General features: G+C 38.5%; 1 protein-coding gene across 2 annotated transcripts in view; it reads right to left on the bottom strand.

Annotated features, from left to right (window-relative positions):
• Positions 1 to 25115, bottom strand: part of PSIP1 (PC4 and SFRS1 interacting protein 1) — a 61699-nt gene that overhangs the window by 18759 nt on the left and 17825 nt on the right. The window contains exons 5-12 of one of the 2 annotated variants that reach the window (XM_045021116.1): positions 22175 to 22291; positions 20507 to 20611; positions 18192 to 18254; positions 10916 to 11033; positions 7417 to 7492; positions 5965 to 6193; positions 5087 to 5205; positions 1934 to 1989 (exon numbers count right to left, since the gene is read on the bottom strand). In XM_045021116.1, coding sequence (XP_044877051.1) covers positions 1934 to 1989; positions 5087 to 5205; positions 5965 to 6193; positions 7417 to 7492; positions 10916 to 11033; positions 18192 to 18254; positions 20507 to 20611; positions 22175 to 22291 — 883 coding nt within the window. Of the gene's footprint in view, positions 1 to 1933; positions 1990 to 2138; positions 4546 to 5086; positions 5206 to 5964; positions 6194 to 7416; positions 7493 to 10915; positions 11034 to 18191; positions 18255 to 20506; positions 20612 to 22174; positions 22292 to 25115 lie in introns of those variants that run through there. The other variant, XM_045021117.1, reaches the window with a different exon arrangement.

The raw sequence follows: 25115 nt of genomic DNA, 5'->3' as shown, positions 1-25115 counted from the left end.
GGCAAGTTTATTAGTGATAAAAATTAAATGGAGGGGTTGGTTCTTTGACTAATCCATATGTGCTGAACTATCTTCTGTACTTTCCTCAGTTAGTATATGGTGTGTGTTTTGGATATACTACAGAAAAATGGAAAATTTGTTCTCTCTCACTTTTCTAGGACTCCCATCTCCCCTAATTCATAGATTCCCAGGCCAGAAGGGGCCATTATGATCATCTGATCTTCTATAACAGGTCACAGAGCTGCCAAAAAATAATTTCTAGAGCACAGATTTTAGAAGAACAACTAATTATGATTTTAAAAATTTCTAGTGATGGAGAATCCAATACTACCCTGAGTGAGTTGTTACAATAGTTCATTACTCTTACCATTAAAAATGTACACCTTATTTCCAGTCTGAATTGTCTAGCTTCAACTTCCAGACATTGGATCATGTTATACCTTTCTCTGCTAGACTGGAGAGCCCATTATTAAGTATATGTTCCCCATGTAGGTACTTAGAGACTAATCAAGGTACCCCTTAACCTCCTCTTTGTTAAGCTAAATAGATTGAGCTCCTTGAGTCTATCACTAAAAGGCATGTTTTCTAATCCTTTAATCATTCTTGCGGCTCTTCTCCAAACCCTCTTCAATTTATCAACATCCTTCTTAAATTGTGGACACCAGAACTTGACCTACTATTCCAACAGTAGTCACACCAGTGCCAAACACAAAAGTAAAATAACCTCTCTACTCTTACTTGAGATTCACGTTTATTCATCCAAGAGAGTCACATTAGCCCTTTTGGCCATAGCACTGCGTTTTGAGCTCCGTTAAGCTGATTATCGACCCGCAAATCTTTTTCAAAGTCACTGCTTCCCAGGAGAGTCCCCCTTCCTGTAAGTATGTTCTATATTATTTGTTCTTACATGTATACGTTTATATTCAGAGACATTTGGACAAAACAGCTTCCTATAAAATACTGGAGGAATCTCAGATTTGTCTTAGTCTCTGCAATATCACCATGCTCAAACCAGTACACCTATATTATTTTTGTTAAAAGCAGATCTTTAAACTGTAAAGCCTCACTCATCTGTATTAAGGGATCCTGAAGGGGCTACTGTAGAAGCATTGAAAGGCTTCTCATGGGGGTGTAGAAGAGTACAAGTGCAGGGGACCAATTCCAGAAAGGAAATAAAGCAACCAGTTTTCCATTATGGATTCTGAGCCCGCCTCCAATCATAGACAAATCAGGATGTAGCAAATATTAAAGAATTTTACTAAGGTGGGAGGGGAGATATTTGGACAGGCCCCCAAGAATTCCTTTTTTGTGAGGACAGTCAACTTTGCTGAGCCCCAAAGAATGAAAAGGAATGACCTTCCCTTGCAAAGGTGTCTGGGTTAGCGTGCAAGGATGTGGAGGCCCCAGTAAGCTGTCCAGAGCCTAAGCCCCTTCCCTTGGCAGAACAAGTATCTGTGAGTAGTTGTGATAGGGCTCCTGAGTGTGTCGTCTTAAAGATTAAAACGCCTTGTCAACTGCTCTGCTATGATGGGGCAGAAGAGAAAAAACAAATAGAGCACAGGAACTTCCTGAGTAGTCCAGTTCAGGGTACAGCGAATCAGACATTTCTCCTAAGAGATGGAGAAAGACACTGCTCCCTGCTACCCACATAAACAGCTTTAAAAATGGAATGACAATGGATAAAGCGGGAGTACTGGAGAGTGGCTTTGTTTGCACTGCTGAAGGCAGAGAAGCACATGGGAGGTAGGGATGTAGCAAAAGACTTGGAACAAAATGCACTGCCTAAAGTACTTGCAAGAAGCAGAGTCGCAGCCCAAATATCTTGGATTGTTTTAATCCAGAAACCCCTCACTAATGAAGTTTCAGTTTATAGATATGTTTCATTTAAAATTAAAGAGGCTAAAAATATTCTGTATATCTTCATTAAACTAACCTCGCTTCTTCTCCATCTTCTTTACTTCTGGTTTCTTGGTTTCCTCTTTACTCTGCCTATTAAAAATGTTAAACATTTTACAACATGTTTGTCTTCTTTTAAAGTCTGTAATTTCAACTTTTTAAAATGAGATATGCTGTTTCATGACTAAGGCAGTAACTCAAAACATTAGCACAAGAAAAGGACAAACACTGATCTTGCATAATGAAGTAGATGATTAATTTAATAACGACAGCATGGATAGCAGATTCTTCCAGATTAACAAATTGCTTTCAATAGCAATCGGCGTTTATACACAGCAAACCATTAAAGGAAGGATAAACAAATTAATCAAGTCACAAGGAATCGTACAGATTTATAAATTTTATTCTCTGTGCTTTTGTTGCACGTGAAAGTTAAAAAGAAAAATGCACTGTATGAAAGATTCACACAACAGAAAATTTTATGACTTCAAGAACACTTTAATGGCTCACATCAGACTTTAAAAGTGGCACTTGATTCTACACCAGCTACACATAGTAATGGGGGTGCAGGATTCTAACAGTCCCTATCATATGGCAACTTCCCCCACCCCAAAAACCACACAAACATTGCCCCCACCCCCAACAGTCAGCAGTGGAGGAGAGAAATCTACAGAAACACTGTAAGTGCCCTAATACAAATGGCCATATTATGTATTAATCACATTGAAACACCTTAATAAGCAGTGTAAATAATTTAATTCCTCCCCCCCAGTATTTTTACAAATCTCATGGCTCTTTCCCTTAGGATGAGTGAAAATACTAATACAATACAATAAAATGAAAATAAGGACTTAAAGGAAAAAACTTCAGGATAATGGCATGGCCACCCTTCAGTCACAGAAGGAGGAGAGAAAACATTACAAAGTCGCAGTGTCTTATTTTGGAACAAAATAGAAGTATTAAACTCTCAACCACAAAGTTCAGGAACCACTATAAATCCCTGTTTATCTAGTCTTTAGACCAGTGGTGGGCAACCTGCGGCCCGTCAGGGTAATCCACTGGCAGGCCATAAGACAATCTGTTTACATTGACTATCTGCAGGCACGGCCACCTACAGCTCTGAGTGGCTGTGTTTCCCTGCTCCCAGAACAATGAGAGCTGCGGGAAGCAGCAGCCAGCACGTCCCTGTGCCGCTTCCCGCAGCTCCCATTGGCCAGGAACAGCGAACTGTGGCTACTGGGAGCTGCGGATGGACAATGTAAACAAACGGCTTCACAGCCTGCCAGTGAATTACCCTGACGGGCCCGCCGCAGGTTGCCCACCACTGCTTTAGACTGTATTATTGTTGGTACTACTTCTACATATATACAAAGTCTTACTTTATGTTTGGAAATCCTAACATGCAGAGGAACCACATTTTCTGCAATGCATATTCAGTATATTTTTGATGCAGTTGACACAACAGATATCAAAATCTGTCCAAAAAAATCCATTAAAAAAATAAGTCATTAAGCATATCCTGGATGATCCTCTCATTCTAACCAATTACAGGTTCACAGATTTACAGGAACACAAAACAAATTTCATAGAGCATCTTTCATGACACCAGCAGCCCAGAACAAAATACAGTTTTAAATATAAAGGAATAATACAGAGGCACAGTAGAACAAATTTAAGATGCATAAGCAAGATTGTTCCGTCTGTTTAGACTATTAGTTCTGTGAGGAATAACAGACTTCCTTCTTATCAACGTGCAGGCAGAGAGTACTGCAGAAGTAAAGAGCACATTTAAAATTTTTTTTTTTGGTTCTAGGTTTATTGTTAACATTAGTCACTAGCTATAATAAAGGCCTGCATATTCCAGGAAACGCTGAATTCCAAGGCTGAAGCAAATGCTCTCCTACCTATTATAATTTAAATGCAACTATTTCTAGCTCCCCAGAAGCATAAAAGTAAACTTGAAAGATATTTAAAATGAGTTTATTTCATTAGTATTAAAATGAATAACCAAATCAATACATTACAATTTGTTGCAGAATTAGAAGTGTAGCACAGAATTAAGCATTAACAATACATTAAAACCAGCTGTTGAGGAATGGTAGGGACAGAGTCTAGTATCTTTGGGAGCTGGAGATGCTTGCAATTTGGCAGCTAGCAAAAAGGAATAAGTTTAGGCTGCCAGGAAAAGGGTGGTTGAGGAGGACAGAAAGATAGAGTTTGCGTTCTTGTTACTAGGCATGGAAAGGTTAGAGGGGAACCGGTATATGTTAGACGTTGTCATTATGTGGAGAGGGAGGGACTGTTTTCTCATCTCCTTTTCTCCCAGAGTTTTGTTACCTTGTTCTCCCTTTCTTCCTCCCTCCCACCAACTGTGGGGATGGGGACATCATGATCTCTTGGTGGTTCCTTCTTCACCCATTCCTGGAATTGCTCTCCAGAACAGGACAGAGATGTCTTCCTAGTGTCCTTCCCCCCACCCCCCCAACAAGTTTCTGGCAGCATCTTCTCTCCATGCTGATGCTTGGTTCTTTTGTGATAGTTTCTCTTCTGAGTGCAGACTGCTCTTGAAATCACTCAACTGGCTTTGCAGAGCCCGAGTAGCATAAGCCAGAACCTTTTCCTTGTTCTGTCTGACGGTGTGGGCTCCAGCTGCCAGACAGAGAAGGAAATGTTTTCCAAGGAACCCTATGCATTCTATAACCTGATCAGAATTCCACAGCCATGGAATTAATGAGCCCTAGCACTCTCTCAACCTCATATATTCAAGATTTAAGACCCGGTACATGGATCAGAGTTAAGTTCTCTTTCTTCATAAAGGTAAGCTTGAATATAGGAAGCATTAATAGTCACAATAATTCTAGACAGAACCTGTCAACTCTGCCCTGATATTGCGAAGCCTAAAATATTGCAAGATTGACAATACTTTTTATATTCTCTGAAGTCCAATTTTCTCCCACTGTCTCCCAAATTATATGCATCCCTTATATTAATCTATGTAAATTGAGGATATGTTACTAGGAAAGTTAGAAAAAAATATCACTAGAAAAGGGGAAACCACCACCAGATATTTCACACACTGAAAGGATTTTTCTTCGCTAAAGGAATTTTTCTTCAGATTTTGTCTCTTCATGTTATTCTCAGTCACTGCTATCAGCTTGCACAACCACTACATATTAAAGAATATACTCACGGCTCTGATTCCATCAGTTCTTCTTGCTTGCGTTTTCTTTCTCCTACATCTCGCTCGTGTTGGCCTTTTAGTATATTCCTCCTATGAGCACCCTGAAAGTTTCTTCCTCCTTTTCTCTTCTGTTTCGTTTAACAGAGTTTAAAGATTGGGTGGGAAGAGAGGAATACTTAGGTTACTACAAATCAAAAAAATGTCAGCAGTTAAAATTTCAGAACTAAATCACTACATTTGTTTGATAAGGGCACGTGGACAAGGTCTAGAATTCCCCACAACTACCTTTAATAAGTGAGTGGTAAGAGATTCTTGTGTATGTGATGGTAATAAATTTAAGTTTGCTGGCACTCATTTTCTTCTCTCAGATGGAGCAAGTCATCTGTTATCGCACATATAGGTGGTAGGTGGGTGGGGTACAAAATCCATAGAAGGAATCAACTCTGAAATGATCAGAGCATTCTAGTTTTTTCTTTCAAAATAAATCTCACAAAACCCTTACTATGCTCTACAAAAGCAATTCTAGAAAAAGCCCTATGCAGTCAAGGTTCTATTATACTTGCCTAAATGGCATTTTTTCGTATTAAAAGATGCTACTTGCCTAAGGGTGGATTTAAATTAAAGCCACTTAAAAAAATTACTCTTAGTTAATTCCAAGGATTGCCTTTTGGAAGAGAGAGTTCTGCAACTTCTCATTCCATAGCATGCCTCTGTATGGGAGTCTGAACACTAGACTGCAACTGTTAATGCCCAGGATTAAAGACCTGGAATTAGCTTCAGGACATATCTTCACTAAACCATTGTTTTTAGTGGATGTTTCCCCCCATTTTAGAAGAATAAATAAATCAACAGCCAAGATATAAACTAATCAAAGAAACATATCTTACCTTATCACCTTCCTGCTCTTCTCCATCCTCTTCAGAATCAGAGGCTGATGTAGAACCCACTTTAGTGGCACTTTTCCTTTTTGGTTCAGTCTCTTTTTTTCCTTCCTTTTTGTCAATATCTTTCCTTGGTTTGTCTTCTTCCTTCTGATCCTCCTCATCTTTTTTCAGCTGTTTTTTGGGTTGTTTTTCTTCTGGTACTTTTTTCTTGGTCTTATCCTCCTCATGAACACTAAAATATAATAAAAATTAGTTATCTTTCAGTCAGTGTCCATGCTTAGGCTTCATAATCCTTATCTATACTGAGTGTACAATGGAGCCAAGTACTCTCAATAGCCAAAGGAGAAATGAATGTTTACATAAATGGTTTTATTAAAAAGCGTGCTTCCTCACTTCATCTTTACAAAAAATAGGTCAATTCCCAAACCCTTTTGATTATGAAGATATCCTTTAGAAAGTGGGTTTATCCCCTGTTGTTTCTGAATTCACAGAGACAAATAACAGTAATGTTTAATACTTGGGCCCAGCAAACACTTATGCATGTGCTTAATTGTATGCATATATGTAGACCTACTGAAGTTAGTGCAAGGAGTCAGTGAGACTATTCACGTGCATAAAGTTAAACACGTGCTTAAGTATTTGTAAATTTAGGGCTCATGAGATGCAAACTCCCTCTTCTCATTTTAACTGACTTAAACCCCAATCCTGAAAACCCTTGCTCACATGATTAACTTTAAGCATGCGAGCAGTACCAATTACTTCAATGGACTGGCTTACACACTTAATACTAAGCACATGTATGTTTGCAGTAAATACTAACTTTTTAAATCAATTATACCAAGACATTTATTTAAGGCACATATCTAATGTAGATGCACATATGTCCTATAAACCTTCTAAAGAGAACAATGTAAGTTTAGAATATACAAATAGTTGACTATTCTTTCAATTTTTAGGATGGTTAAGAGCTAGTATGACCCTAATATAGGGCAAAAGGGATGTGTACATAGCACTATCCCATTTCAAACAGCACTTGGATTCCATGGTGTTCACTTGTGGGATTCTGGGATACAAACCTTAATAAAGCATCTGTAAAAGGTTAGTACAGGTTTTTTGCATGATCCTCCCTATTTCTTCATCACAAAAATGAATATCTGGTATTAAGATATAAATGTACAGACAAACTTAACAGAAAATAAGGCTCTTTGAAGAAATTTTTCAAATTAGGGAGAAAAAGTGCTTTCAATCATGCCTGAGTTTGAGCTACCTTGGCATACTTACAGCTGATTTAAGTCTTTAGTAACTGCTTCATCTACCAAAGCAAGCAACCACCTATATCAAGTATCCCAGGAAAAACAGTGCTCAGGCACTCAGTGACACAGTTATGCTAGCTTCTTGAAAACAGCCATTTGATTTACAATATATAAAGAGATTATATATTAAAATCCAACTCACATGTCACTTTCTGAAGGACAAGGTGGTTTCACCAATTTGGGTCTTCCTCTTGGTTTTGGAACCTTTACTTCTGTAGCTAATGTTCAAATAGAAAGATCAGGTTAGTCTACAGCCTCTACCTGTTTCTTATTTAAAATCAACTATTCTCATAGCAACATCAACTGATAAAACAACATCAGAGAGATAATACTGAATGGGATTGATATGCTGACTATCACCTTTTCAGAGATTAGGTTAATAAATGAAATGAGTTTGGTGGTTTCATCCTACAATATAGAAGATGATTTTCCTCATTATAGGCTATCAACAGGGCCAACTGCTATAGAACCATCAGGATGTTGTAAACAACAGATAAGATGGGTTGGTAAAGCAATACGAGGCTTACATAACATGTACTTGTTATGTATGGCTATTGCCAGAGCCGTCAGTCATACATTTAATGGGAATATCAATTCACAGTGTGTGACACTATAATGATACAGATATAGATGTATCTTGTTCAATTTTGGAGACTCTGGCACTCTCACATGTTTAAGTTACAGAGTATGAATTTTTATAATAGCAAAGTAGTGCAAAATGTCTGTTATGGAACTTTCAAAACTTCACTTGGGAGACTATTTCATACTGTACAGATCACTGTCAGGAAACTCCATTAGGCACCCAGAGATACACAGCACAAAGTTTTCTTAATTTCACCATATATTTACAATATGCTAAATAATTTCTCTACCTAAGTACCGCAAGATGAAAATATTGTGCACAGTACCACTTTAGATTAAAATCTGCAGGAGATGCTATCCTGCTGCCTCCACTGAACATGTTGCTAGGAAATGTACTTCCCAATATCTGAGATGCCACTGGAGTTAGTGTGCAGCATTGCTAAGCAATATATGTACATGACACACTAATGCCAGGGGATGCTGTGTTGCACATTGCCTAGCGATATGTTCCCCAGAGAAGGCCAGAAGGGTTTATTTAATTCCATCTGGCTTTTATATTGACTCCTTTTATTGCTTACATTCTATGTATAAGCATAACAGATAATATCTCTTATGTTCTAAACATTTTACAATTCATTTTAAGTTGCTAAAATTGTATGTTTTGCTAGGAGAGATTGAATTAATTTCTTAAGTCATCCGCACAAAGTGAAATATAACTTCCTAGCTTCCATACCAAAAAAACCCTAAAATCAGTTAAACTATGGCTGCATTTAAAAAACCCCTCAAAACTTATGTTTTCATAATGCCAGAAAATATAAATGAGTATCAGAAGCAACTTATCTGTTGTCCACACTATAAGCTAATATGATGTATATAATTGCTCAAAGAACTATTTTCTCATGTAGTATTAAATTGTGAATTTTAAAAAGCTTTTACTTACAAGTATATTTACACAGTAAATATGACTTTTCACAAATTAAAAACTGCAGTACATTAAATCTGGTTATTTTCAAAAATAGAGCAGAAGTGTTAGCAATATTTTCATATTATACAGATTTCATAGACAATTCTGTTCTCTCTTTCACTTGTTTACTAAACTTTTCACAATATTCACTGCTTTTAATCTTCCTAAAAAAAAATCCCTTCAGTCCCTCAATTGTTTTTCTTACTCTTTTCTGAGCTCCCTACAGGTTTTCTTGTGTTCAGGTATCCAGAAATGAATGCTTTATTCCAGGAACACTCTTATCTAAGCTGCACAAAGAAATTACCACCTACATAATGAAAAGATAAAGCTTGTCTGTGAAGGCGACAGAGCTTTCTCAAGGGCTTGCCCAACACTGCAGAATGAACTCCCGAAGGAACAAAGGACCATCACAAATTTCAACAACTTCTGATCTTAGTACAAGGCACATTTCCTTGACTTTGCTTTCCCTAACATACAGCAATGTGTGTGCGCGCATTATATATATCCAAAATAAAAACCAAACACTTCATTGCACCTACTTCTCCTTTGGGAAAGAAAATGAGAGACCAAACTCATGGCAGATATTAGTTACGCTGCTTAATTCACTACTCAAAGATGCTCAGACACTATGGTTATGAGTGTGGTATATACAGAACAGAATTACACATGCAGCTCCCTACTAGGTCTGAGATGCTTTTGCACATCACTCTTCCTTATTTCCTAACCTTTATATTTGATTCCCCATCTTTGGGATATTTCAGTTTTGTCTCTGAAAACCTTTTATAAATATAGGTGCATCTTTACTGATGGTAACTGACAAGTCCTAAGTATTCATTCATACTGTTTTTTGTATCTTTTTTTCAGTTTGGTAATTTATAACATTTAAGATACAACACAAGTGTTCCTTTTTTCCCAGCATAATAAAGCCTGGTGAACTTTAATGAAAGGTGAAATACATCTAGCAGCCATAAGTATACATGCTTTTATTAATAGTCAGATTAAAGAATCTACAGTAATAATATTAGGTATTATTATACAGGACAGCAATCAAATGTTTCTATCTCTTATGTAGCATTTTTCATCAGTAGCTGTCAAAGCACTTCACAATCTTTAGTGTATTTATTCTCACAGTGGCGCACGATATGAAACAATTGTACTATTCCACTGATGGCAAATCATTCCAGGTAGATATTTAGTTTGTTACATGTCTTCTTCTGGAATTACACAGACACACTGGGTCCTGCTGCAAGTAGCACCTCAGTATACCTTATGCTAGTACTCTCACAACTAAACACAGATCCCCAGTAACTGATAGTGCTCTCCTCACCGCCCCCCCAATCTTTTATTTTTTTAATTGTAGCCCACAGGTATGCGTTTGCAACCTGTTTTTTAAAAGTATCAGTTTTATAATCTTTGTGATAAAATATAAATCTTTGTAGCTATGCCACACGGCAATAACTAGTTCTTACCAGATACTCTATAGACAAGCAGGGTTCTGCAACAGTTGTGACATCAACAGCATGGGTGAGGGTGATATTTGTATCACAATGTAATAAATATATTAACTCAGAGGACATCACAAAGTCTAATAGTTGAAACTCTTATGTGCTGAACACTTCACCGTCTGATATTTGGGACATTCAGCACACAACCCGACAACTAAGCTGTTTTATACTTTGAGGTCACCTTTAGCATTAGGCTATGTCTACACTATCACTTATGTCACTCGGGGTGGGGTGGAATATTCACACCACTGAGCGACGTAAGTTACGCTGACATAAGTGGTAGTGTGCACAGTGCTATGTTGACGGGAGAGCTTCCCCTGCCAATACAGCTCATCACTCTGCTTGTAGGGGGTGGATTACTTATGTCAACGGGAGAGCTCTCTCTTTTCAGCATAGGGCGGATACATGAGAGATCTTACAGCAGCGCAGCTGCATTGGTACAGCTGTAACACTGTAAGCTCTCTAGTGTAGACATTGCCTTAGAGAGCAAATGTGTTGTAATACTTCTTGTCTACAGAAGTAAATTCTTTCATTCTCCATTAAAAAACTTAAATGAAAAAAAAATTAAGTCAGACTTATGGTGAGGTTACCTGCTGGTCTTCCTCTTTTAGGGCTCACTTTAGGAGCCGCAACTACTGCAGTTGTTGCTGCTGCCACTGTTGTAGCTGTTGCCACTGCTGCCTCCTCAGCTTCTGCTTGTTTTTCAGACTGTTTTAAAGGATACAATTCATATAATTAAAAATGATAATCTCCCTTCACCCCTGTTCTTCCAACTACTTCTCAGGGCTTGATTATACTTATGGCTAAATTGGCACTGCTGCAATCAATGCAGCGGTGTCCATTTAGTGGGTCTGGTGAAAACAAGCTAAGTCAATAGCACAACGCTCTCCTGTCGAGGTCTCTATTCCCCCTCCCTCAGAGGCAGAAGACAAGTTGACACAGCGCGGTGTAAACACCACTGTAAGTTATGTCAACTTCAATTATGTAACTTACAGCTTCAGTGTAGACCAGCCGTCATTTCTGCTCAGACGTAATATACACACCACTCAAAGAAGCTATAAATGCAGTAACTGTTAATGTTATTTCAACCATGACACACATGCACAAGCTGGGTATCATCTGAAAACACTTGTGATAAGTTTTAACAATTGAGGCTACACTTAAAATATAGTTGGTTTATCCATACTGCGATTACCAGACCATACAACCACCATTTTCAGATATAAACAAAAACTACACATACATGAACACACACAGAACATTAGCCACTATATCGCACATACTCAGATAATTTCAGAGCAATAAGAAAAAGAAACGAGACTCATTCTGTAAAAATTAAGTCTTTGAAAGATTACTTACAATATACATTCTTTTACCGTTAAAGACTGCTTTTGGCACTCAGAAGAAAAAATTATGGGTAGGTAACTGAACTTTACCTCTTATTCTTCTCTGAAGTGGGTACCCAATGCTCGGTGATCCATTACAACTCTGTAATTAATTCTCCCTTATCTTCCCTACAGACACTTCCTTTTAAAAAAATAAACCTCTCTCTAGTTTCACAATATAGTAACAATGGGTGGAGCTATTCAGAGAACTAAATGCATCCCTAGTTCCCCAACTAACAGCCCAAACTGAGAAGATATCTATACATTCAGATTAATAAACATCAACGTATCGTGCCTGGAGATAGTGAATCTATCTGCTTATTAATTATATAAAACAAATGAAAATAAAGATTTATGGCAAAGGAAGATCCTAATGTAAGGGAAACCCAGGATTTCTCCATCTCTCTCTGCACAAATACCCCATAAAGGTGAAAAAGAAAGACTGAGAGAATATCCCCTCCAGCTGGAACTTAATGCAAGTTAGGATGCCCTGAATGGAGTTTCAGGGAGCACGAGGAGTCCATTTCAGAGAAAGTAAGTTATAGAAAGGTAGGTAGATTTTACTTTTCTCTTTTGTGGGCACCTGGTGCTTTATAATCCACGTAGAGCTCGAATGTAATCATCTGTAAAACAAATCTCCACAAACAGGAGGGAAACTTAAAATAGCAAGGAAACAGAACCCAAAGGAAGAACAACCTACACAACTGAACCCTCAAATAAGAGTTGTTTGTTCATTCTGAAGGCCACATGCCTGACTGAGTGAGCCCTCACAGAAGGAAGGAAATCTCTGATGAACAATTTATAGACCTGACAAATTCCTGAATGTATCCATCTGGAAATAGTGGATATGGACACACTGTATCCCTTCTTAGGTCAACCACCTAATCTTAAAACGTGCCTGATTTTCTCCAAAGGTTAGTTTTGTGTAAAAAGACTGTCAGTCATGACTACATCTACGTTTGCAATCAATATCCTTGTGTGGAAGGGCTTAGAACACGAGAAAGACAAATAACAAAACGCAACATCAGAACAGCAGGTCACCTAATGAAATTAATAAGCAGCAGGTTTGAACAAACATAAGGAAGTACTTCTTCACACAATGCACAACCTGTGGAACTTGTTGCCAGGGGATGTTGTGAAAGCCAGAGGTATAACTGGGTTTAAAAAATAATTTGATACGTTCTTGGAGGATAGGTCCATTAATGGCTATTAGCCAAGATGGTCAGGGATGCAACATCATGCTCTGGGTGTCCACAAACCTCTGACCTCCAGAAGCTAGCACTGGATGACAGGGGATGGGTAACTCAACAATTGCCCTGTTCTGTTCACTCCTCACTATCAGAAGACATTGGGCTGGATGGACTATTGGTCTGACCCAGTTTAGCCATTCTTATGTTTAAATACATTGGTTCAAATTAACATCATAATTTTTGGAGACAGAAAATTTTGGTGAAGGTCTAAGAATCACATCTGGAAAAAGTTGCATGTAAGGATTCCAGATGAATAAGGCCTTCAAACTTATTAACACTCCTCACTGATGTAACTATTAATAGAAAAACATTCTAATAGGAAATATGGGGAAGACTCCACCATATATTAAAAAAACCCAACAACAAAAAAAACCAGGTTCAGCGATGCACATAATACACATAGACTCCAGATGTTGTCTCTGAAGAGATATAGGTTTAAAGGATTAGGAAGTGTGAGGCTAAAGGTGGAAGGAATATACCGCAAAGCTCCTAAACAGTGAGACTTGGACTTTCAGAAAGGTAGGACTCATGTCCAGTCAAGAGCCATGTCTAGAAGAAACTCCAGGTTATATAGCTCTGGTTGTCAGAAACAATGGGATTTTTGTTCTTTCAAACGCATCATGAGTACCAAGTTCTCAGAATGGATTTATGAACAGTTTCAAAATGTGAGCAACAAGTCTACATGCTCTACCAAGTATTCATGCTCTAGAAAGCAAAATATCTCAGGTTTCAGGCCAAGTGCCTCCAGTGCTGATGGTCTGGGAATTTGAGGGGGTCCTGGACTAGAAGTTCCTCCCAGACCAAGAGGTTCAAAATGCTGGATAGCTATAGGAATCAGTGTCTAAACCACTACATTTCTGTTAACTACTTTAGGATTCAATTATTTAGTTTTTATCTTATGGGTCCAATCACCATGTGTTTAATCATTGGATACAAAGGCTAATTTTTTGCTTAAACATAAGTGGTTTTAATCATTAGATGCTTTATATTGCAGGCTCCTCACATAAGGGACTGCACTTAATGAGGGCTTGGAAAGCACCCAGTAGACACTACTGAACACAAAAAATAAATCTACAAAACTTCCTGCTGTAGTAGCAGAGAGCTTCCCTTGCTTTATTCAGGATTTTTTAACTTTACTTTCTTGTTCCAACCTGAAGTGTCAGTATGCCACGGAGGTCCAATTGTTGCTTTTCAAGTAAACAGCAGTAAACCCAGAGGGAGTCTTAAGAAGAGAAAGTCAGAACCACCTTCTTAAGGGTTTGCAAATCTAGGAAGTTGTGATTAACTTCATAGGACAACCATTTGCCTGAACTAAATGGGGCCTATCTGAGTTTCCTCAGGTGATGCAGAAGATAATCTGCTTCCTGATTCTGGAAAGTCCATTATTAAAAAGGAAAATTTGTAGAGAAGTGCATCCCCACCATAGAAAAGTTTCCACTTCTGGTAACTGTCGTTCAAAATGAATGGAATCATCAGAGAAAGAAATTGTGAAATCTCTCCCTGGGCAACTAGAACCATAAATGTCTAATAGAATACCCAGAGGTAGACCAGATCTTGAGGAGGTACTAAGGGGCAACTCTGAAAACAGATGAGGCGGCTGCGGAACTCAAGTAAAGATTCTTCCCATTGCTTATTGACCGGTTACATCTCAGATGGGTATCAACAAGTCACCTGTTGTAGGTGGGGCTTCAGAGTTACCATCAGAGTTGTGAGAAAAACAAGGATCATGAGAGAAGCAAACAGTACTGCCAGGAACTGGTAATGCAATGTTGCAAAATGTATGTAGCATTGGTGGTCCAGGCAAACTGGTGCATGGAGATGGGATTCCTGGTAGGACAATGAAAATTATGAGGAAATTTTTTTGAGACATCTCTGTATCAGAAAGGCCTGGACTCCATAAAGAAATGGGCCTTGCACACTGTTAATCAGCCTGGACAGAACCAGCAGTGGCACAAACTAGTCTGTTCTCTTTCGTACCAAGACGACTCTTGAATGAAGACCTACAAAATAAATTCTCCAGAAAACATAGCTCCTTTTTCCCTCGAGAAATTAGAATGGCAACGCTATCCTTCAGTGTTTTTTTTTTTTTAACTGGCTCAGAGGAAGAATGGGTGACAGGATGGAAGATGATGGGGAACCTGAAAAACTTATTAAAAGACCCTGTGAGGTTTTTTTAAGCTTGATTTGGAAGGCTTAAACTTTGAAGAAAGCTCTGTTCTCAGTTCTTTTTTCTCTCTTCCTCTTTTGGAGGGCTTCTCTGGTCACAATACACAAAGGCATATTACTGAAAACTTCAACTAATGACCTCAGAAATGACAGAACAACCCTCAATCTACTAGGCTACATAGTCTCACAGATGTAAATACAGCTTTTTGCTTCTGCCCCTTTGAAGAGATGGGGAGTGCCTTTTAAAAACACTGGTAGAGACTAGGAATGATGAGGAGCAGAGGAAAGTAGAGCTGGTCATAAGCACTCATGACTGAAGCTCCCTGCTTGTGCAGTAATACTCTTTCAGGTTTAAGTCCTTATTTAAGTAGTTCTACAGCTGTACCACAAAATCGCACACTCAAAGACTACATCTATATTGCAAATAAAACGTGTTCTCAACTTGGATTAGCTAACCTGAGTTAGCTAACTTGGGTTAAAATAGCAAAGACGACACAAACTAAGTTAAAAGCCAAGTTGTTAACAGTTCAAGTTAAAGCCGGAGTTCAAAGCAGAGTTGCCATGTCTTCACTGCTATTATAACCTGAGTTAAGAATATACTTTTTTTTTTTGGCAGTGTAGAAATACCCTAAGAAGAGAGACTTGCACAGAAAACCTTAATTATGCGATTTAACTTTTGAGGGCTTGACTTAATAAAACCTTAAATACACTTTTAAAGAGTTGGGAATGTAATTTCCTAGGTTTTTTTTTTTTTTTCCTTCAGAAAAAAAATAAATTACATTTTGTGCAACAGCAACAGAAGTTTTATAATAGAAAGAATTACACAACTAGTGTTATACTCTACCCGTACAGAGAATAAAAAAAATAGAGCATTTGCAGAATTGAGTGAAAATATTATTTTCATTACTATAACCTTTCACTGTCTAAAGTTAGATGGTAAGAAAATTGACTGTGTTGTGTGAAGTGCCTACCACATTTTTGGCACTGTAAACATTTTTACCTTCCTGTTCTTGGTTACTCCACCCATGGAGTAGAGCTGAATTTCTAAAAATCAAACTGGACACAGCTTATACTATGCAGAATTAAAGCACATAACTGCTCAACAACTTGTTTTGAACAGCGAAGATCAAAATCCTCAATTTACACTGACTATAAACATGTCAACAAGCACCTAGCGCAAAGAACAGGCACTCTCTTTTATGGAATAACTAAACAAATCTTTAAAAGCATGATGAGATCAGTTGATTTGGGAAAGGGAGTAGAGAAATGGCACCTACTTACATGAAGCTATTAAGTATTAGCATCAGAACAATCTTTAATGAAACAGAGATGAAGAAAAAACCAAAACAGGGGAGGAGTTATCAGAGGAAATCAGTGGCATTCCATCACGTAAGAACAAATTGTGAGGCTCAAATTTTCGACTAGATTGTGAAACCCTTACTTTTATTGGTGACTGCTCACAAATAGTTTCATTGACTTTATCTGGTCTACTTGTACAAATAAGTGCTTACCAATATGAATTCAAATGACAAAAAACCTACATTCATGCATTAACACAGTTAAAGTTGCTTCATAGTATGTCGTCCCCTTGTACAACATTGAGTTGAGTAAAACTCAAACTTCTGAAAGCCAGGAAATACAGTTAAGGTTGCCCATGCAAACTAAATTGTTCCCTTTCAGTAATGCCCAATTAACACACATATTGATATTCTGCCAGCAGTTGCTGAAATGTACACGCTCTTCTCCACCTTTTACAGTCCATTCACTCTCACTCATAGGATTCCATCTTTCCACCTCACATTACTAAAGGACCACCAAAAAAAAAAAAAAAAAAGGAAGAGCTGGCCCATGCCCTCTTCGAGAAATGCCTCAATATGCACAAACTCATGTAAGATTCAAGAGGTTCCAGATCCTAGCATACACACACCCATACTTAGCCAACTACCCAGAAAGAATACCATGTGTACAATTTAAGAACGAATTCACAGACTTTTACAACCCCCTTAACACTTATAGGATACCATCTCAACCTACACTTTCACTTCACCATCATTAAAACATTTGAATTCTTCCATATTCCACCTCATTGCTGACAATACCCTTTGTAATAAAAGCCTTATGTCCTGCTACTGACATAACCTACACAATTCTGCATAGAAATAATGCCTAATGCAGCTTGAAGGTACACATGCAACTCTTCCTTTTCCTCCCACAAGACGAAAAACATCAGTGTCAGTGTGTTCATCAATAAAAACAGCATCAACACGATCCCTCCAACTACCCAGGCAAGCATAAAGTGGTTGCACAGAAACCCTCTCATTTATTTTTTCTTTACTGGAGAGTGTGCACTGTAATCCTTCCAGGCTGCATATTTACGCAAGCAAATAAGTGAACATGTTCTTAAATACTGTTCACAATTTGGGGTCCCCAAAGACTTAGTTGATCAGTTTTTACCCAAGGTAGTGCATGGCACCCAATGAGAGCATTTAGACATTTTGAGCATTAGCTTTGTGCAAAAAAAAAGGCCCACTAGAAACTTTTTGAAAAATGGCTAGTACTTCAGGACTTGTATTTCCACAATTCCTGGCTCAAATGACCCCAAATTTGGGTTGCTCACCCTAACCCAGAAGTCATGACACACCCTTAACTACAGTAGCACTGCCATGCCACTATGATAAAGGAGCCACAATGTAAAAAAAGATTAGTCAGTCTCATCTCTCTTGCTTTCTCTGATCTATGTCAATCCCAAGGAGATAGATACATATTGAAGACATTCCTTAGATCTAAAAAACTTAAATTTGGTACACTGTTTTTGTGTAAGCTTCCAATGAAAGGGGGCTTTTCTGGACTATGGGATTTACTGGCATTTTCATTGTATTCTAAAGGGATTTATTAAGTGAATGAATTGCTGACATACTGCTGTACAGTTTTGAATTTATTCAAAAAATCAAATGAAGATTAATTTTGATTGGAATATAATTTGTTATTGAAAAAATGTGAGAATCCAATAGGAAAGCCACCATCACAAAATGATTGATAGGTAGAGAAATTAAGTATATTGTTACCTTTCTTTTTCTCCCTCTTCTAGCAACTTTAGGAACAGGTACATCATTAGCTTTCACCACACCCTGAAAAAGTAACACTTAGAATGTTAACAAAACATAAAAGAGTTAGTTTAAGTTATGATGATGCTTGAAGGATCATTTTACCATAGCCTTTAGTATATACAATATTTTAGTAAAAGACTATGCACACATGAAGGTATCTGTTATCAAGTATCAATATTAGGCAATTTAAGTTTCTTTCTAAAACTGTAGTAGAGGATTAAGAATCAGTGACACACCTCTTCAAAGAGACAGATAAAGGTATCATGGCTTGTTCCGAACGTTAGTAAATTGCAAATTAAACACTAATTAGGATTTTGTTTAATATGTATGGCCATATTTTATTGAACTCACCAAGTTACATCTAGTACATTCAATTTCTAATGTGTTTGTTTCCCAGTGTGTATTAAGTGAGATACATACATTAGCTTAATTAACTTTACCCAACTTGTATAGGTGGCTTGATATTTACTCTAATAATTAAGGGCCAAAGTCCACAATCAGATACACGTTCTTAACTCCCACTGACTTCAGTTATATAAACATTTAAGCAGAACTTGACCTTACATTTTAATCCACTCCCCAGACATGGTCAGATGATTATTCTGTTAGTGACTGCAACAAATTTAGAATATTTGTACTTAGACTTAACAATGCATCTTTGTAGTACAGAATTAAATTGCTGAGTTTCTTCAGAATTTAATATTCTCCAACTGTGGTACACATACTACTCCACTTGTTGTCAGTGGTATGCCAAAAACTTTTTAAACTGAGACTTTTTTTTTTTAAACACAGTCATCACATTATTTGCGGGGAGTCAGAAAATGACCAAGCAACAAAATGCAATCTCTGGCCGCTTCCAGCCATAATGGTGAATAACACTTGGTTGACCATGCCAGCACTGCAGTTTTATTTAGCAGTGTGTTGTGTCATGCAGCTGGTCGCTGTACTCATTTGGTATACAGCTGGCTGGCTTTCTGATACACCTAGCTTTCAGCTTCTGCTGTGCTGCACAACTCAGGTGAATTTGCAAGGTTTTATACCACACCACCAAAGCTCATTTCATCTGAAAAGACACACACAATTCACACTAGCTGCAAAACCTGCAGACGCAAGGAGCCCAGTAGGGGGATCCACTGTGTAGTTTGCCCACAACTGCAGGCATCCATGGGCCAAAGCTGTCAAGTAACAAAAAGCCTCCTGGGGCCAAAGCTGCCTGATGCTCAGGTAAAGCCCACCACTTCCAGTCAAGACTCCCCCCACCTCTGCCACTTCCCTCTGAACCCCCTTGGGCCCTTTGACACACATGCACCTTTCTCATTAATGCCACTTTTTTTTTCATTTTCTCCAAGAGCTACTCAAAATGTTTTGTATTTTTCTTGATTTACATTTTGTAAAAAAAATTGTAAAAATTAAAAATCAAAGTGAACTTCAGCTTGTGTTCAATAATAATCCAGATAAAAATTAGTGGGAACTCTAAATTTAAATTAAACAGGTTAAAGAAAATATATCAAGTCACTGAATATATTTCAGCAGTACATCAAAATATATCAAGACCTCATTTATGACGTTTGTTCTTGTAATTTGAGTATCATAAAAGACAAATAATAATGGCTGCTTCATTGTGTTTCTTTTTGATATATTTGCTAAAAACCTGAGATGTTTAAAAGGATGCCATAATTAGAGCTGGCCAGAAACTTTTCAATTAAGTGTTTTTTGTTGGAAAATATAGATTTGTCCAAACAGAAATTTTGAAAGCATCTTATGTTTTGATTAAACTTTTGTCAGGAAGATTTCTCAGACCCAGCATGAAATTTCTGGTCAAATCAAGGGAGAGAAAGACCTCAAAACAGCCCACGGCCCAGTGGAATGCAGAAGAACCAGGTTCAAATCCCAAATCAGATGGAGCAGGAACCTGAATGTGGGTGTACCACATCCCAGGTGAGCACCCTAACCATCCGACTGCTGGCTATTCTGGGATGATGTGTGTGAGTTTCTCTCTCGGTTTTCAACACGTCTTGGTTTCCTTCTGTACTGAAACAAAACTTTTTTTATATAAACATTTTTTATAAATATTTTTTTATAAAATGGAATTCCTGTTTTCAAACCAGCCCTAGTTACAAATTAACATTTTAGGTTTCCTTATTAATTTATTTTACTGTAGTCTGGAAATACTTAAGCCTGTATTAGGGCCTAAAGCGTGTATAAAGAAGGATAAATGTGCATGTAGTATTTCAAACATCTGCTTTAGGCAGAAAGAAAAACATCCCACATACTTCACTACTGGGTTTTTCTGAAGGGATATCTTCTTCCTTTGCAGCATCCATCTCTTTTTCTTCTGTTTCAACTTCAGTGGATAAATTATCCTGTTTTGGAGATAACTGTAAATAGAAAAACCAAAGTCGCTAAATTTCACAATTTATATTAATCGAAATCTAAAAGAACCCAAAAGGACAGCAGCTGCAACAGACTCATTGCTATCAAGTTGCTTTCTACCTTTAGTTGAAATAATTTAATAAACAAGTTTCAGAGTGGTAGCCGTGTTGTTGTTTTTGCTGATACAGACTAAGGAGTCCTTGTAGCACTTTAGAGACCAACATATTTATTTGGGCATGAGCTTTCGTGGAATAAAACCCACTTCATCAGATGCATGGAGTGAAAAATACAGTAAGCAGAATATATATTATAGCACATGAAAAAAGGGGCATTGCCTTACCAAGTTGGGGGGTCACTGCTAATGAGCCAATTCAATTGTAACAAAAAGTTATTGAATTGGCTTGTTAGCATTGCCCCCCCAACTTGGTAAGGCAACTCCCCTTTTTTTGTGGGCTATAATATATATTCTGCTTACTGTATTTTTTCACTCCATGCATCTGATGAAGTGGGTTTTTAGCCCATGAAAGCTTATGCCCAAATAAACATGTTAGTCTCTAAGGTGCCACAAGGAGTCCTAGTTGTTTTTAATAAACAAGGTCAGTTTAATCTACATATAAACTTCCTCCATTTTTGAGGCATACCCTAAAACTGTTTGTTAAGATTGCTCTCCATCATTCCCTACAGTTTTCCAAGCCTAATTTTGTGGTTTTACACTCACCCCCCGCCCCCATTTTTTTTTAAAAAGCAACCTCTCCCTTTCTTCCATACAAAACATTCACGGAAACAAAGGAGACCAAACTTGACTATACAGGGGTGTGATGGGGTGCCTACTCCACAAGGCCTGGAGGGGTTAAAGTGGCTAGGCAGGCCAATTAACTGACTACACAAGTGATGTCAAATCCACAAACTAAATGAACTAGAAAACACTAATACTTTTCATCCCCAATATTAGACTGTATTTATAGCAGCAATTAAAGTAGAAATTTCAGAAAGGAATGTTTTCAAAAGTGAAGTGTATCCCTCTAAAAATCTAGTCAGTTTACTTAAAAGTCATTTATACTCTTATCCTTACATGTCAAAAATGAAGCCTCATCTATACTAGAAACTATACTATATTACTGATAGTAACACACTGATGCAAAGTAAATTAATATAAGTAAGGATTAAGTCAGTTTATAGGCATCCACATTAGAGGTTTGCACTGGTTTAACTAGACAGACTTTTTAAAGAAACAGACATAGGTCTTGACAATCATTTCTCCTTCCACTTATCTGAAATGTATCTTGAATCTCTGACTTGTTTAATATCGGACTTGTTTATTATTATTTTAAAAAAATTAAGTCTTGGTAGTTGTAAGAAATTGTTTCAAAATTATATACAACGGCTTAATACATAATAGTAATTACATAAGGACAAATGTCAGTGTTCATGCCTGAAAAAAGACGACTTAGTCACAACACCAATGCACTGTTCATTTAAACTAAATATGTAGAATTGTGTTGTTAAAATTTGTAACTGAAAAGATTTCCAAGCAGATACTAAAACAGTTAATTTATATAGTCACTTACTTTGGGAACTGTAGACTTTCTCCTTTTGGTTCCTACTTTTTCTTCACTTCCCTCAGTAGGCTCTTGACAGCTTTCTTCAACAGTCTCTTTAACAGTATTGTTAACAGTTGGATGAGACTTTAAGACAAAAATATTACCACATTTATGAAGTCAAATAATTTACTGAAGTAATGAATAATAAGGACATTAAAGTTGGATGGTTGGGTTTAAAATTAAAAATTAAAAATTTTCTTTACCTGTGTTTTAAGTAGTCCCATAGCTTATTAGAACTGATTTTTTTAAAAATCTAGTTTTTTCCCACTATAACTGATTTTAAAATTTCTCTCAGCTGAGACAATGAAAAAAACCCTTTCAAATATAACTTTCACGGTTCCCATGCACTAGCAATGTTTGTTGTCTAAATACAACTTACTGCAAGGGAAGATTTTAAAAAGTTTCCACTGAAATTTAATTAAAGACTGGAAAAGTTCTGAGCCACATATAACTGAGTAATATCCTTAGCACACCAGAACTCAATTCCACCATAGGGTGACATTTCCTAGGCCCTGCTGAACATAAGGCATACTCTACAAGCATTTTCTTACACATCCTTATGCATGCGATTGTGCCATTTAGTAATTCCTCAACAGATGCAAGAAACTGACAACCATTATTTAAAACTTCTTTGGCTACAACCTGATCCACTTCCAAGATTGGCTATCAACAGTAGGTGAATTATAAGCAAATGGTTATTTTTCAGGAAAGGCATATGAATCAAAAATATTCTTTGATGCAATGAAGGTTGAAAGGACAGCACTAGAACCATGAAAATATATAGAAGAAAAGGGAAAATCACTTACCTTTAATTTTGCTTTTCTGTAGAGAATATTGTGCATGAGTCTCACTTCTAGGACTCACACCCTCTGTATGAGAGTAGAATGCCCCTCTTAATTTCCCGCCCCCCATGAGGGCAGTGGTTTTGGATTAGAGCCCAGAGCTGCCATACTAGCGGCTGAAAGCTATCCCCAACTAAGGGTATGTCTACATTACGGGATTATTCCAATTTTACAGAAACCGGTTTTTTAAAACAGATTGTATAAAGTCGAGTGCACGTGGTCACACTAAGCACATTAAGTCGGCGGTGTGCATCCATGTACCGAGGCTAGCGTCGATTTCTGGAGCATTGCACTGTGGGTAGTTATCCTGTAGCTATCCCATAGTTCCCGCAGTCTCCCCTGCCCATTGGAATTCTGGGTTGAGATCCCAATGCACGATGGTGCAAAAACAATGTCGCGGGTGATACTGGGTAAATGTCATCACTCAATTCTTCCTCCGTGAAAGCAACGGCAGACAATCATTTTGCGCCCTTTTTCCCCTGGATTGCCCTGGCAGATGCCATAGCATGGCAACCATGGAGCCTGTTTTGCCTTTTGTCACTGTCACCGTATGTGTACTGGATGCTGCTGACAGAGGCGGTACTGCAGTGCTACACAGCAGCATTCATTTGCCTTTGCAAGGTAGCAGAGACGGTTACCCTCCCTATTGCATAGTCTGCCATTGTAAATTGGCGATGAGATGATGGTTATCAGTCATTTTGCACTGTTTGCATTTGGAAATTGGTGATGACGGATATCAATCCTTTTGTACCGTCTGCTGCTGTCATGGGTGCTCCTGGCTGGCCTCGCTGAGGTCGGCCAGGGGCGCATGGACAAAAATGGGAATGACTCCCTGGGTCATTCCCTTCTTTATGTCTTGTCTAAAAATAGAGTCAGTCCTGCCTAGAATATGGGGCAAGTGTACTAGAGAACCAGAGAGCACAGCCGCTCCATGTCAGAGCCCCAGAGATCCCGCAGAAATGATGAGCTGCATGCCATTCTAAAGGGTGCCCCTGCAACAACCCCACCCGTTGCTTCCCTCCTCCCCCAACCCTCCTGGGCTACCGTGGCAGTGTCCCCCCATTTGTGTGATGAAGTAATAAAGAACGCAGGAATAAGAAACACCGACTTTTTAGCGAGATAAAATGAGGGGGAGGCAGCCTCCAGCTGCTATGATAGTCCAGGGAGTACAGAATCTTTTCTTTAGACATGAAGGGGGGGGGGGGCGCTGATGGAGCTCAGTCTCCAGCTGCTATGATGAGGACAGTTACCAAGCCTTTTGTACCATCTGCCGGGAATGACCAGGAGTCATTCCCATTTTTACCCAGGCGCCCCCGGCCGACCTCACCGAGGCCAGCCAGGAGCACTCACGGGATGATGAGGACCGTTTTCCACCATTTTGTACCGTCTGCCATCAGGAAAGGAAGGGGAGGGGATGCTGCTGTTCAGCGCCGCGTCTACCAGCAGCATGCAGTAGACATACAGTGACACTGAAAAAAAGGCGAGAAACGATTTTCCCCCCTTTTCTTTCACGGGGGGGTGGGGGTGTGTGTTAAATTGACGAGATATACCCTGAACCACCCCGGACAATGTTTTTGACCCTTCAGGCATTGGGAGCTCAGCCAAGAATGCAAATGCTTTTCGGAGACTGCAGGGACTGTGGGATAGCTGGAGTCCTCAGTCCCGCCTCCCTCCCTCCATGAGCGTCCATTTGACCTGCTGTGGCCTCTGTCTATCCTAGCCTGGAGATTTTTTCAAATGCTTTGTCATTTCGTCTTCTGTAACGGAGCTCTGATAGAACAGATTTGTCTCCCCATACAGCGATCAGATCCAGTATCTCCCGTACGGTCCATGCTGGAGCTCTTTTTGGATTTGGGACTGCATCGCCACCCGTGCTGATCAGAGCGCCACGCTGGGCAAACAGGAAATTAAATTCAAACGTTCGCGGGGCTTTTCCTGTCAACCTGGCCAGTGCATCTGAGTTCAGATTGCTTTCCAGAGTGGTCACAATGGTGCACTGTGGGATGCCACCCGGAGGCCAATACCGTCGAATTGCGGCCACACTAACCCTAACCCGACATGGCAAT

The sequence above is a fragment of the Mauremys mutica genome, chromosome 6 (assembly GCF_020497125.1).
Source record: "Mauremys mutica isolate MM-2020 ecotype Southern chromosome 6, ASM2049712v1, whole genome shotgun sequence".
In the NCBI taxonomy this organism is placed as follows: Eukaryota; Metazoa; Chordata; order Testudines; family Geoemydidae; genus Mauremys; species Mauremys mutica.
This window is presented reverse-complemented; position numbering and strand designations above follow the sequence as displayed.